Source organism: Lycium ferocissimum, chromosome 8, assembly GCF_029784015.1.
Source record: "Lycium ferocissimum isolate CSIRO_LF1 chromosome 8, AGI_CSIRO_Lferr_CH_V1, whole genome shotgun sequence".
Taxonomy (NCBI): Eukaryota; Viridiplantae; Streptophyta; class Magnoliopsida; order Solanales; family Solanaceae; genus Lycium; species Lycium ferocissimum.
The window spans coordinates 9,022,341-9,038,626 of NC_081349.1; the positions used below are offsets into that span (position 1 = coordinate 9,022,341).

General features: G+C 35.1%; 1 protein-coding gene across 1 annotated transcript; it reads right to left on the reverse strand.

Moving 5' to 3' along the window:
- Positions 1-1,679: 1,679 nt before the first annotated feature.
- On the reverse strand, positions 1,680-15,797 carry LOC132067178 (uncharacterized). The gene is made up of 6 exons (XM_059460329.1): positions 15,635-15,797; positions 5,452-5,567; positions 4,351-4,672; positions 4,120-4,189; positions 2,744-3,013; positions 1,680-1,940 (listed from the first exon to the last, which is right to left on the reverse strand). Exons 3-6 carry the CDS (start codon positions 4,394-4,396, stop codon positions 1,895-1,897), a joined length of 432 nt encoding a protein of 143 aa, XP_059316312.1. The 5' UTR covers positions 4,397-4,672; positions 5,452-5,567; positions 15,635-15,797; the 3' UTR covers positions 1,680-1,894.
- Between the last annotated feature and the right edge of the window lie 489 nt (positions 15,798-16,286).

Genomic DNA, 16,286 nt, shown 5'->3' on the forward strand with positions numbered 1-16,286 from the left:
ATATGTATGAGGAAATTTAGACCAAATTACTGATATATATGAAGAAATTCCAATACCAAACTACTGAAAAAAACCAAAAGAAAAACATATATCCATCAAAAGAATAGGACATGTTATATACCCAGCAAATAGCGATTACCAACAAAGAAAGTGCAACAAACAAATAAAAATTGCAATGAAAAACTCACCAGAACGAAGTGAACACCGCAAATCCAATAGGCAATGGTGCCAACATCTGCATATTAATTATACGAATAGTCCAATTAAAAAACACTAATTTCAACGTCAATACATCGAACACAAAATATTATTAGTACTAATTAGTAGCAGCAGTACTTACAGGGACATGAGAATCTCGGGCACTACGTTTAGCTCAATTATTGGCACTGTCGTTTTCCAATAATTGAGAGCACAGATAGGGAACTGCGAACTTACTCGAGGAAAATGATTACTGATGGAACTTCTATTTGAAACCTGGCTTCTTCTCTGCTTTGTCGGATTTTACAATAACCACGGAGAACTCGATTAACAAAAACAAACACATGCATGGATTCCGTAGCACAAGTTGGAAGTGTAGAACCCCAAATCTGCCTTTTTCACACTATCGAAGATCATCAAAAGAAAAAAATCACAAATGGAAAGAGTGACGAATAGAGAGAAACAACTCAGAAACATATAAATTCAACACTGAAAGACCGAGCAGGTCCAATAGAAGTAATGTACCTTTGGGTTGCCGGAGCCCGGATGATAGATTTCTACGTTAGAACACCTACTCAAAAAATCATTCCCACCAGAAAAAGAATGACTAAAAAATTATTTAGGACTTGAGGCATATTGTCAAACATCTTCGCTAAAGTTCTTCCCCTTTTATTGCTATTTTTCTTTGTGATTGTAAATTCAGTGTATTTCCATAGAGAGTTTAACAAACAACCACAAGCATGTATGAAATTCAGTAAGAAATCGTTAACACAGAGTGAAGATCATATATGTAGAAATCAAAAAACAAAAATCACACACGATTCACTAAACTAAAATGAAAAATAAAGGAAAATCGCAATGAGAATAAGGAGGAAGGCAGATTGTAGATGAAAATTTTCTTGAGAAGATAGAATCACATGTTTATACGCTTATGAGAAAATAACAGAGAAAGAACTTCGCAAATTTTTTTTTTTAAAAAAAAAAAGCTCTGAAAAACGGAAACCAAAATGTAGAAATGTTAAAATGAATCCAATATTCAAGGACAAAATAGGATAACAACCAAGTCAAGCAATGGCCAAAAAGAAATATTATACACCAACTAATGGAGAAGAAATGAAAGAGAAACAGAACAAATCAAAAAAATAAGGCAGAGAGAAGATGGTACCTTACTGTGTAACTCTTCAATGGGGAAGACAAGTGAACAGAAAAGAAGTAGCTAGAAGTGAAAGTGTAAGCCACTTGGCTTATGAAGGGGCCTCAATTGAAGAACGAAATTACTAAAATGCCCACGAATAACATTCATTATTACAAAATTGCCCTTGCTCGTCCAACTGTCATTTCTAATATAGAGAGACCAGAGGGGCGTTGCCCGTGCTTACATTTTACGTTTTAAAGCAATAGATGTTCTAATATAGAGAGACTAGAGGGGCGTGGCCCGTGCTTACATTTTATGTTTTAAAGCGATAGATACTTTGCAGTCATTCGGTGAACGATAGCAATAAAGAATTTGATGAAAAACAAAATAACATTAGTAATGTCTAGTAACATCTATTGGTATTGGACTTATCCAATCAAATTCAAAACAAACATTCCATTATAAGTGATTATCACTTTAAAGTACAAAAAAAGAAATTCACCGATAGAGAACAAAAGCTAAATGATTTCATTTCCTTGAAGATAACTTTATTCTTCACCTTCAAATGAACCACAACAGCAAAACATCCAACTTCAAATGAGCAGACCTGGAAATCATATAGCAATGGCATGAATGAGCGAACAAATAAATAAGTAAATTGGACTAATCACAATGATAAATAAGTAAATTGGACTAATCACAATGACACTGATAGGTTGTTAAGTGGAGTGCCTTTAGCAGGAAGAATAGGAGCAGATCAAGGGCTGGAAATGCATTTTTATCTAAAGCCTGTTTGGACCACAAAGTTCAAAAATCTTCCTTTCTTTCTTAAACTCCATGCCTAGTCAAATGGTGCCACATAAATTGAAATAGAGGGAGTAATAGTTATTCCAATACAAAGAAAGCTAAGAAACCACCCTGCATAAGGATGACTTGACAACTATGTCATCTTCAATTTTCGCAAAAGAAATCAGTTATTTACAAACAAAAGCAAGCTGGTTCTCAAGGGGAACATAGTCTATGAGTTTGTCATCATCAAAAAGGGAGAAATTTATAGTTCCAAGTGCATTCGTGTTTGATGATTGGATAGAGACCTTGACAACTATGTCATCTTCAATTGCTGCACATAAATGCAGCTGTGAGTTGGCCCATGCTTTAAAAAGAAATCTCTATCTTTCCCATTTACATATACAATATGATGCATTCAGTTCAAGCATTATGTTGACATCCATAGTATCAATCATATTGACCAAACTTTCATATGATAAATCTCAAGCACTATAGGTACCACATTTTTTTTTCTTCTTTTTATGATACACTTAAGCTACTAATTTGTATACCAGAAAAAAATGAGGAGAAGAAACAAAAGAAATTGAAACAAAGAGAGAACAAAGAGCAATATTGACTTACTTTCTGAACCTCCAATGCAAGATCTTCCATGATTTGTTGTGAGTCACAGCCAACCCATGAAACAATAAAGCATATCTGTTACATGCCGGTACAACTTCATGAGCTTTGTTAAGCTGTTGTGACATAGTTAAACTTTCATAGCTACTATCTTTGCCAGCTTGAGAACATCCATCATTTGACCGCAAAGCATCCGTCGCTTTAAAATGTAAGTAAATTCGAATAGCGAGCTTCAAACTTTCCCCTCTCAGATTTGTATATATGTTGACTAATCTTGGTACAATGAATTAAGAAGAAGTAAACTATAAGGTTCGTGAAGTAACTCTGACAGTTGAACATCAAGTCGCACAAAGAAAACATGAAAAACGTGAAAAAGATGATTCCCAACTAAATTAAGAACCAAAAAACAGAGAATTAATCATGAAGAACTTGAGAAGATGAGCAAAGGTTCCAAAATCAACAACATCGAAGGCTTACCTTAGCCACCAACAATCAAATATAGATAAATGCACATGCAAACCACTATACCAAGCCAACAGAATTTAAAGAATAGTGAAAGTGGAGAATGATATCTTAAAAGTGGGCACTGGATTGAGGGGGAATAGAGAAATCAAAGATGAGATCAGTGGTCTATGGGTGATGAAAGGACAACCAAGCCGTTGTGGACACTTGGGGACTTAAACAATGAACACGCAAAAGGTACACCTGTTTGTCCTTGCTCAGAGTACAATTTAAGTTGCTTCGGTACAAATTTTTAGTGCTGCGTTCATTCTCCTTTTCTTTTTACATTGCCTTCCTGTTAGCGTCCAAATACACAATAGAAGAGACAGCCCAACGTGAGTCAGACTCAGTTGGTTTTCAGATCCTCCAAAAATACACTACTTTTAAAACAATGTAGGCAATTAAGAAAATCTGCAGTAAAGCTATTAGCATCTACCATGCTTAGTATAAGGAGAATGAAATCAATGAAAGAACAAAAGCAAAAATCAGTTAAAACACTTCAGCAGCAGTAGTGTACTCATATAGTAGGTTCTTATTGGCACTTGAAAGAGCACAGTTAACATTGCTATATTGAACCAAAAAATCTATCTGTAACTGCAGTGTAGAAGCGGTTTTCACCAGAGCACCATAAGAAACATCTTGAATGGACTATTATATATTTCAGTAGCATAAAAGAACAGTTAGTTATTTGTGATGTGGCAAGTGAAACAGACGTAAAAATTGTTTTTTTTGAAAATGAAAAGACGTAAAAATTGTAGATGAAGTTAATTCAAAGGATGACTTGTTGGCCATGAACCCTACGACGAAAACAGAGGTACAAAGCATTTACGTTAATTTGTTATAAACTGATCACATATATCAAAGGAATGTCCACTTACCTTGCAACAACATGGCAAGAACCACTCCAAGAAAATGAAGATAAATCATCATTCATCGGGTAAAACCAACCTAGTATTAGTACATGCTAATCATATCAAGAAAATCGCCAGCCTAATACAAAATTTTCATGAACAACAGAAAAGATTTTATACTTTAAACTGTCAAGTAATAGTGCAAAGAGTTCTATCAAAATAGCTAATACCTCAAGAAGAGAAGTGGTTTCCTCTTACCCGGGAGTGTCATCAAAATTTCTCGAAAGGTATTTGTCGTGGCCATCTCATTAGAGCATGCACCATCGTCAGTGTTGGGACAAATACATCAACCAGAAGATGGGAAAGAAATCAAATAGATATATAGATAATGGTAGAATAAATTGATTAATAGAGTAAATGACAACTCCCTAAATTTGGAATGACAAATCGAATATAACAAAATATATAAATGAGAAAGAAGGACCCTTTTGTCTATCTTAACCTCTCATGCCTTCATTTTCTAGAAGCTTCGCCTTTTGTTCTCTGCCTAAGCCGAATAGCATCTACATCCATGCTCAACCTGAAAAGAAGTGCAAAGACATATAAGTCTTAATATTGGAGCTAAAGCACTCAAAGAACATCAAAATTAGTACTAGACATGAATAGAAAGTGGAGAAGTCTACAATAAAAGGTTATCAAGGAGTAGAATGGGGATTGCAGGTGGAGTACGAAGAAGACTACGCATATCAAATAAAGATCGAAAGGACCCCAAAAAAAAAAAAAAAAAAGAATACAAAGGTCAAAATGAACAGTAGCTCGAGTTAATTGTGGTAATAATGTTACAGTTGTGGCACTGTAGGCCTCAAATACAAACTCTACTGCAACCTGGATGAGATCATCAAATAATGAGGCAACTCTCGTTAAAACTACCTTTTCATCCTACAATGTTAAGAAGTAAACACAAGACAACCTGAAATGAGTTAAGCTCATACATTCTGCTTCTCATTCTCTAATATCACATAACCAAATACAACACCATAAAAATAAACTCGTCCAGAGTAAACTAAAACAAATGTTAGGTAGGATTAAACAATAGCTCGCTAAATTTTTGTTCAGCAAAAAAACATATCTACATTCTTCATGAGTTAAATGAGGGACAACTTGAGTGCCAGATTGACGGTTTCAAGGAAAAGAAATCAAGGCATAACCTTAGAAAATGAAGGGACCAGCATAAGTAATGGCAAATATTCTCGAGAATGGTGTTGCTAATTTCTGAAAAAGTCACTCCCCTGTTCTCTGTTTTAAGAAAACTCCATGTACACAATGATATAAAAATAAAAATAACAATAAAATTATTACCATTACAAATCATGTTGAAGGGGTCAAGCCCCATCAAAAGAGCCCACGGAGTAGGATGAAGATTTGATGGCATGCTTTTGTTTGGCATTATACCAAAAGAGGAACTAACATATACCCTGCAAATGGGGCACAAAGTGAGTGAGTACAGTAACCAGACAAAGAATGCAAAACAATCTCATAAAAAAAGAGCTCCCACTTTAAAGATGACCACAACAAAGAGAAACTATCCGTAAAATAAAGAACAATATTTTTACACTAAAAGTACCATTTTACACAACCAAAATCAGAAACAAAAAACAGGCACCTAGATATTAGTTTCCAAACATTCATATCAAAATCAGATAGAATTCTAGACATGCAAGTAGAAATTTTACAAAAGAATAGAAAAACAAACACAAGTAAGGCTAGAATATAAGGAAGCTTCATTTTAACAGTTTTAGTTAGGAAAATACAGTAGAATCTATATACTAATCCCTAGAACACCAAAAAACTGCACTACTATTAATGCGAAGCTTGAAGCTAATTAGCTAAGTATATATTTTTAAACAAGCATGAGTAAATCGGAAAAAATTATTGATATGCATGTAGAAAATCTGCAGGGAACAGCCTGAACTAACTAAAAAATTTGATAAATACCTTTATTAAGATGACAAAGGTTTCCTGAAGTTTGAGCAAGAGATAATTTTATCGGAGAACGTCGACTGTTTCTTAAGCACAACATATATTCTTATTGTCAGTGAGCGCTCTGAGAAGAGCATGAAAAGCCAGTGGGAAAGCTAATTGCAACCAGTACCTATTGAGGTTGCTTATCCCCTGGTTATTTTTTTAGATGAAGGAACATAATAATTTTCAGATGTGATTAGAATAAAGTCTAATTAAGAAAAAGAAAAAAAAACACGTAGAATAAACTCTCCAAAACAATGAGAAAAACTATCAAAGTTACCTAACGCAGCGAAAATACCAAGTTATTTGCACAGAGGGTACCATGGGCACTGACACATTAATCCAAAATATTTTTATTTTTTTTTGGCCGAAAATACTTTATGTAGACAGGATAGAATGCACTTCAAGAACCACGTGAACATAAAGCGACCAATATGTTTGGGAGATTCCCCAGTGAAAAATTTCATTAAATGCTTCAAATAAGTCGGTTGTAGAACTTAAAGCCCTCTATATCTATTTTTTTTTTCCGCACTCACAAGCATCATGATATACATGATACTAAGTAGAGCATAGTAAATATCATTTACTTCGAGTAATCAAGTTCAAGTTCAACCAAGTAGTTAAACTCTCTTTTTATATTCTCTGACTAAACTGTTTGACATATTCCGCCATACATAATGTCTTTCCATAGTTAGTTTGGCGTATCATAACAGCTCTGACATGGTTTTAAATCACTACACAATATGATAAGCCACGTATATTTCATACTTATTCAAGGAGGAAGAAGCAAAGAAATATAGAAATCCTAGAGGATTGAGCAGTTACTTAATAAGTTACTGAAAGTTATCTGCTAGGCAGTTTCTTACAGTTACTAGAAGTTATATGTTCCTATCATAAATGTAGTTTAGTAGTTATGGGTCATCCTATTATATAAATAATGCATCTTAGTAATGTAGGATTGTATGGTAACCATCTATTGTATGCAGACAGATTGTTCTAAGAGATATGAGATGCTTGTGTCTCTCTATTATTAAAATATCAGAATAACTTCTCTTTATTTATCCATTTCTGAACCTCTGTTCCTATTATTGGTATCAGAGCAGTAAGATCTGCCATGGTTAACACACGGGCCAACGCTTCAACCAGCGAACCCATCATGTCAACTAATGATCAGATCGGTCAACAATTGACCACTATAGCAGCGAAATTGGAAGCCATAGATGCTTTGGCTGCGGATGTTGCTGCATTAAAAGCGCAAAACAGTCAGAATCAGCAAGGAAAATCTAAAGTTCTACCGGAAGAGGGTGAGGTCGATAGCACTTGGAGGCATCCAGATACTTATCGGTGTTCGCACACAAAGATGGAATTTCCGAAGTATGAGGGAGGAGATCCTCGAGGTTGGATTCTAAAAGCAGAAAAGTATTTTCAATATTATCAAACACCTGATGATTGCAAGGTTGATGTGGCTTCAATGTCTTTGGAAGGAGATGCATTGGATCTTTTTGCTTGGATCAACAGCGAAAGACCCATTTATTACTGGGATGAGTTGGTGAAAGTTATGCAAGAAAATTACGGACCCGCTGAATTTCAAAATCCAGATGAGCATTTGTGTAGTATCCAACAGACTGGATCGGTGTTCGAGTATAGGCAGGAATTTGCAAAACGAGCAGCACGTGTGCAAAATTGGCCAGAACACTGTTTGCTTGGAGTTTTCCTTAGTGGGCTCAAAGAAGACCTTCGTGTGGACGTTAGGATTCACAAGCCTCGATCTGTATATAAGGCAATGAGTCTGGCTTTAGAATATGAAGGAAAACTGGGACCAAATCGGTCCAGTAAGGTAACCGCTTGGCCTTCTGTATCAAGACCTTCATCAATTGGGACTTCCTCTCCAGCGGCTCGAGAATCGTTTAATTTTCAATCATCCCGCCAACCAGTTACACGTCCTTTCCAACAACCATCACTTCCAAACACTCGCCAATTGAATTCTGAACAACAAATTCGGCGAGAAAAAGGCCTATGCTACCGTTGTGGAGACAAGTTTAGCCCTGGTCATCGTTGCAAACCTGGGACTTTTGCACATTTGGAGTTACTGGAAGAGGAGAACGATGTGCAAAATGTTGAAGGTAAACAGAATGACGACATACCCCCAACTGATTTGGCAGAAATCTCCTTTCATGCAATTTTGGGCAAAGAATCTGCTTCAACTTTGAAACTTCAGGGCACTCTGATGTTGGTTGGCATGCTGGCTCGTCCTTTGACTGACTTGACTAAGAAGGATGCATTTCATTGGAATGATGATGCTACTGATGCTTTCCACCAGTTAAAGGAAGCTTTGATTTCAGTTTCTGTTTTATGTCTTCTAGATTTTACTCAACCTTTTACGGTGGAATGTGATGCTTCTACAACAGGAATTGGTGCCATTTTGTTACAGAAGGATCATCCCATCGCATACTTCAGCAAAGGCTTGTCTTTTTCTAACAGAATCAAATCTGCCTATGACAGGGAACTCTTAGCCTTGGTGTTGGCTTTACAGAAATGGAAACATTATTTATTGGGGCGTCATTTTTTTGTGAAAACTGTTGATTATAGTCTGAAATTCTTATTGGATCAGCGGATTACCACAGCCGAACAACAACGCCTTTTGTTGAAGCTTCTGCCTTTTGACTTCACTATCATTCATAAGCCTGGGCGTGAAAATATAGGAGCAGATGCTCTTTCTCGCAGGCCACATTCTGCCAGTCTTTTGGCTTTGGTGGTTCCTATTTCCATGGATTTCGGAAATTTGCAAGCCAAGTAGCAATCAGATCCTTATACAAAGGAACTTCTTTTACAGAAGCTTGATGATCCCACTTCTCTACCGGACTTTCAGATATCATCTAATCTTTTATACTACAAGTCCCGACTGGTCATTCCTGATGATTCTTTTCTTAAAGCTAAGATATTAGCTGAGGTTCATGATTCTCATGTTGGAGGACATGGTGGTTTCTTAAAAACTCTTAAACGGGTTTCCGAGAGTTTTTATTGGCCCCATTTGAAGAAAGATGTCAAGCACTATGTCCAACATTGTTTGATATGCCAAAAAAATAAGTATCAGACACTTGCTCCAGCCGGTCTTCTACAACCTCTTCCTATTCCCGAGCGCGTTTGGGAAGATATTTCACTAGATTTCATTGTCGGCCTTCCAAAATCTGGTGGATTTGATTCAGTATTGGTGGTAGTGGATCGTTTCAGTAAATACAGTCATTTCATTGGCTTATCTCACCCATTTACTGCTAAATCTGTTGCTGGCCTCTTTTGCAAGGAAATTATCCAGCATCATGGCATCCCACGTTCAATTTTGTCTGATCGTGATGTTGTTTTCCTTAGTGCTTTTTGGCAGGAGCTCTTTCGCCTCAGTAATACTCGCCTTCGCATGGGCACTTCCTATCATCCTCAATCTGATGGCCAAACTGAGATTGTCAATCGTTGTTTAGAGGCATACTTGCGCTGCTTTGCTCATGACCAGCCTCGCCAATGGAGGAAGTTTCTTGCTTGGGCTGAATATTCCTTCAATACCGGGTTTCACACATCTAACGGTTATTCTCCATTCAAGATTGTGTATGGACGTGATCCCCCACCGCTGCATCCTTATCATCGTGGCGACACCAATATTGCTGACCTTGAAGAACAGATGTTGACTAGAGATGCTATGCTGAAACTTATGAAGGACAACCTTCTGAAAGCCCAATCTAGGATGAAAGCACAGGCTGATTCTAAGCGCAGAGATCTCTCTTTTAATGTTGGCGATGCTGTCCTTTTACGTCTTCAGCCATATCGCCAAAATTCCTTGGCCAACCGTCCATTTCAGAAACTGTCCCCTCGTTTCTTTGGCCCTTACAAAGTCATTCGTAAAGTGGGACCTGTATCCTATGAGCTTGAACTTCCAGCCAGTTCCAAAATCCATCCTATCTTCCATGTTTCTCTCTTAAGGCCTGCCCTTGGTTCTGACATTCCTTCCCAGCCGCCGGTACTACCATTAAATGATGAGGGCGAGCTCATTCTCTCACCTGCACAGGTGCTAGATCATCGTTGGAGACCACCAACAGCCAATCCTCAACTTGAGTTGTTGATTCAATGGGTTAGTCCACCTCTCGAAGAAGCTAGCTGGGAAAATTATGACTTGTTAGCTGCCCAGTTTCCAGATTTTCGCCTTAAGGACAAGTCGTCTTTCCAGGAGGGGTGTACTGATAAGCCACGTATATGTCATACTTATTCAAGGAGGAAGAAGCAAAGAAATATAGAAATCCTGGAGGATTGAGCAGTTACTTAATAAGTTACTGAAAGTTATCTGCTAGGCAGTTTCTTGCAGTTACTAGAAGTTATATGTTCCTATCATAAATGTAGTTTAGTAGTTATGGATCATCCTATTATATAAATAATGCATCTTAGTAATGTAGGATTGTATGGTAACCATCTATTGTATGCAGACAGATTGTTCTAAGAGATATGAGATGCTTGTGTCTCTCTATTATTAAAATATCAGAATAACTTCTCTTTATTTATCCATTTCTGAACCTCTGTTCCTATTACAATATCACTTACATAATTGAAAAGTATATGGAAAATAAAGAAATTAAAGGAAAACAAAATAGATACAATAGAAATCACACCTGAAACTATAGCCTTTTAACTTCATCATGGAAACAGAATTTCAGAATTGGAAATTTCGGGTAACTTATTTCAAGCATTGACGTCATTTTTCTAACTTCTCATCAGAAAGAGCCTCTCTATCTTCCGACATGGGGGGTAAGGTCTGCGTACATTTTACCCTCCCCAGACCCCACACTGTGGGATTTCACTGGGTATGTTGTTGTTGTTGTTGACGTCATTTTTCTAACTCCTCATCAGAAAGGGACTAGCAAACTATGCCCGTGCGATGCACGGGGCCCAACATGATTAATTTGATTACTTAATTTTGTTAGTCTTTATATGCAAATGATACCGCGATTCTCCTTAGTGAGTCTCTAGATTTTTTTTCTTCTCGTCTTATTTTTCCCCTTAATTTCTCAATTGTTGTTAAAATTTGTCTCATTTTGGTTATGTCCGCCTCTCTTTATATTTAGTAAGTTGACAATTCAAATATCCTACATGTCAAGTTTATAATCACAAGATTCAAAGGATATTTTATTATATTATACACATTTTTAATTTAGGAACATAAGATAGTCTATCTTTATTTCTTAAACCCCGTGTCTAGTTAAACATACACACTTAAATTGAGATAGAGGGAGTATATGCCAAATGAAGGAAATAAAAGGACAATTGAGACATTGCGGACACGTGGGGAACTTAAAATGTAAACACACAAGAGGTAGTGTTAATGTTAAACTTTTGAAATGTACACATGTTAGTCCTGGCTTAGAGTACAATTTCAGTTGCTTTTTGTACAACTTATTGGTGTTGTGTTCGTCCACTTGGGCATTTGTTGTTAAAAAATAAAATAAAAATTGTCTTATTTTGGATATGTGCGCCTCTTTTTATATTTAGTAAGTTGACAATTCAAATATCCTACATGTCAAATTTATAACCACAAGATTCAAAGGATATTTTATTATATTATACACATTTTGAATTTAAAACCACAAGATTTGAAAGTCTATCTTTATTTCTTAAACTCCATGTCTAGTCAAACGTAGACACTTAAATTGAGACAGAGGGAGTACATGCCAAATGAAGGAAATAAAAGGATAATTAAGACACCGCGGACCTGTGGGGACTTAAAAAGTAAACACACAAGAGATAGAATTAATGTTTAACTTCTGAAATGTACACATGTTAGTCCCTACTTAGAGTACAATTTCAGTTGCTTTTTGTACAACTTATTGTTGTTGTGTTCGTCCACCTTGGGCGTTTATATATAAGAAGAAGAAGAAAAATATAGAATAGAAAAATAGACATATATTTTTAGTAATGTGGCCAAGTAATATGGGATGAAAGGAGTACTTCATTTTCATTAATTCTTAAAGAACGTGAAAAGTCAAGTATAGTAATGTGGCCAAGTAATATGGGACGAAGAGAGCACTTCATTTATTAATTCTTAAAGAACGTGAAAAGTCAAGTAATGTGGCCAACAAATATGGGATGCAGGGAGTAATTTATTAATTCTTAAATAACGTGAAAAATCAAAAGTGAAGAAGTAAAAGTGCACGGAGGAAATAAATATGTGTCGGATAATTAAAATTGAAGTGCATACATATATACATGAGAAGAGAATAAATATTCAGTAAGAACGCGAAAAGTCAAAAGTGAACAAGTAAAAGTGCATGGAGGAAATAAATGTGTCGGAGAATTAAAATTGAAGTGCATACATGTATACATGAGAAGAGAATAAATATTCAGTACTATGACATATATCCACGTGGAATTTATTAATTCTTAAAGAACGTGAAAAGTCAAAAGTGAACAAGTAAAAGTGCACGGAGAAAATAAATTTGTGTAGGTGAAATAAAATGGAACTGCATACGTCTATACATGAGAAGAGAATAAATATTCAGCAAGAACATGAAAAGTCAAAAGTGAATAAGTAAAAGTGCACGGAGGAAATAAATGTGTCGGAGAATTAAAATTGAAGTGCATACGTCTATACATAAGAAGGGAATATACATAAGAAGGGAATAGATATTAAGTACTATGACATATGTCCACGTGGGATAAAAAAATAGTTGGATAAAGTGTACAAGTTATATAGCTTATGGTACAAGCATTCATCGCGTATACAATTTGTAAAGCTTTTGGTACAAGTTGGCGCAGCTGTGTTCGTCCATCTTTCATGCTTATATATAATAGAAATATACTACCAGAGAATTGCAAAGAAGAATAAAATAAGCAACAAAATGAAAAACTAAAATCAAAGCAAAGAGGAGCAATGAAAAAATTAAGAGGAGAAGCGATTAAGCGAAGAAGCAATCCACAAATGAAACTCCCTAGTGAGTCTTCATATTCTGTTTCTTTTCCTCTTATTTTTCCCTTAATTTCTCAATTGTTGTTAAAATTTATCTTATTTTTGTTATGTCCACCTCTTTTTATATTTAGTAAGCCGACAATATTTTTAATTTAGAACCACAAGATTCAAAAGTCTATTTTTATTGTCTAGTCAAACGTAGACACTTAAATTGAGACAAAAGGAGTATGCCAAATGAAGAAAATAAAAGGATAATTGAGACACTGCGGACCTAAAAAGTAAGCGCACAAGCGATAGAATTAATGTTAAACTTCTGAAATGTACATATGTTAGTCCCTGCTTAGAGTACAATTTCATGTGCTTTCTATAATAGAGTAATAAAATAAAGGTAAAAATGAGATACACGCGTACAGATAAGTATTTGGTGAAGAAAACCCCTAGAAATCAAGGGAAGAGCTGGTACGTGGCAAATTGAAGGAAACATGATTTGTGAGTGTGTACAGGTGCTGTGCTGAAATAGAAATACAATACACGTGGGTATAATGTAAAGAGGCATAACAAAATTAAATGACCAATGAAAAAAAATCCGACTCTTTCCATCGCAAAGACTCAATTTCATCATATGTTTTTAATTTTTAAACTCCATTTTTTAATTATAACTAAAGTGATGGCATATAAAATACTTTTTGTATATGTTGCTATATATAATAACAATTAGAATATTTTTAAAAGTTATTTTTAAAATACAAACCTTAAAAACTGACTAATTCAAGTGAATAAACATGTTCGGCCCGTGCATCGCACTGGCATATATTGCTAGACTGACGAATAAAGAGAAGACAAAAGCTCAGCAAAAGTAGCAAAGAAATGGACACAGAAAGACTACTTAAGAACGACACAAAATTAGGAAGAAAGGGAAGCCAAATATATTCCACACAAACAAAAAGGTAATTAGGTGTCAGTTAAAAGAGGAAAAGTGAACGGTTGTAAAATTGCATGCATACACGTGGTTAAAACAAAAGGCTTAAAAATAAGATAGGCCCAAGTTTGTGGTACAAAATAGACTATCATTTGTACAACTCAAGATTGCCGTGTTCGTACACCCAACTCTCACTTCTAAATAATAGATAATTTAACTCTATAGCACATACAAAAGTCACTGAAAATTCAGTGTAGCAGCAAATTAAACCATATCGTTGTCTCCTTCTCCTCTAGGACACTTGTTTTCATGCCTATCCTTTTATGCCAAGAGTTATGGTTTCCATTCTGCAAACCGTTAAAACTTAAGACAACAATCCTAAGACCTCCAATCTTCTTAACGATTATTTGATTTCTTTTTTCGAGAATATAAAACCAGAAGAACAAAAACATGTCAGGTTATAACCATTGAACAATATGACCTCAAGGTTATGTTCGTATGAAAACTAATGAATGTAAGAGAATGTTATAGTTTTGTATTTTATAACTATTGAATGTCAATTATAGATGCTAAAGTAGCTAGCATCAAATATTCTTACATAATTTCATATGAAAACTCATGAATTAATAAAAGAGAGTTTAGTTAAATTCTATCAGAGAACGTCGACTGTTGAAGCAAAAGAAGCCAGCACCTTGCGTTCCGCATTTTAGTTTCAGATTGACACTTATTTTATTACTTTTTCACAAAATTATGCAAATATGTTTCACAGGAACTATATTGAACATCAATACTTGCATATAACATATTTAGCGGTGTGGAAATATAATAAGCAATTTTCCAAAGTAAATTCAGAAGACCAAAACATAAGATACCATTTCTTTTGCAGTTGTAATTTTAATAGTATAGACTGGGAAATCATCGGTAGAGATTAATTTCATTAGCTTAAACCATGAAAATCTATTCTTGTTGAACTTTATCATGTATATATCTTGTATGATGTGATGTCCAGTTGAAACCTAAAACGTTTCAATTACCAAAATAATTATCAATTTTCTTTCAGGCATATCATCAAGCACCTTGGATTTATCTGTATCATGTCAAGTAAACTAAGAATTAAGACGATTAAATAACTGGGAAAAAAGTAAAAATACAGCCATTAGGAAACAAACTATCACTAACTATAAACCACTCTTATAGCATATAGATTTAGATATAAAAGACCATGAAAGTATGTTCATCGATATTGTCACGACCTAATCTTCCAACGGCAAGTTTGATACTTCAGAGCAGTGAAGGAGAAAAAGAAGTGCAGTTCAGGAAGTGAATAAACTTTAAGAAAATATTTGTTCAAAACAGATAAAATTACAGACATGCACATAAATCCAATCCAGCAAAAAGTTACTAACAAAGAAGTGCAATTAACAAAAGATTAATCAGACAATAAACTTAACAGAACTTTGAGCAGAGACCATAAAAAATTAGAACCAAAAGGGAGAATCTATGAAATAAATCCACAAAATGGAAAAGCTTTGAAAGAAATCCATTGAAGACCACAAAGAGGCAGAAGGTAGACAGGTGCCTTCCCAAAAACGAAAATTGATGTATTTTATACACGTGTCGGTAAATAAATTCAATCACTAAGTCCAATTTTATGAACCAACCTGCCATGGCCATAAGAAAGAACTGAGAAAAACTCCATGGAATCGTAGAATTGAGAAATGGAAAGACAAACCCCAAATTTTAGCAGTAAGGTACAGTATATGGAAAAATGAAGAGTGGAGCGTGGCGGAAAATATATGAGAAAATGGAAGGTCAAGAAAATGAGGATGAAAGGGCTGTAGTTGAAGAATAAATTACCAGAAATACCCTTGACAAACAATGATAATTATCCTTTTGCCCTTGTTCTTCCCATCTAACTGTCATTTCTTTAATAAGAAGAAAAATATCTTTAAAAAGAAAATGCAAGGACAAAAAAAGAAAGGGACCAAAAGAATAATTTAAAAAAAAAAAAAAAAAAAAAAAAAAAAAAAAAGAGTTTAAAAAAGGGTTAAGAAAGAACCAGAAGAAAAAGGAATTATTGAAACTAAAAAGAAAGCTAATCTGCACACGTAGTCAAAGCACGGACAAAATGGCGAAGTCAATGCATGCGTGGCTAATGGGTGCTTCGGGTAGTTTATTTCTGGGCTCCGGAATTTTTTTAACCAAAAAAAAAAAAAAATGGAATCAAGCAAATCCGTTAAAAAAAAAAAAAAAAACAAAGTAGGTGAAAGTGCTAAAGTGTACATTTACACTTTGATCCTTTCACGCACCGAT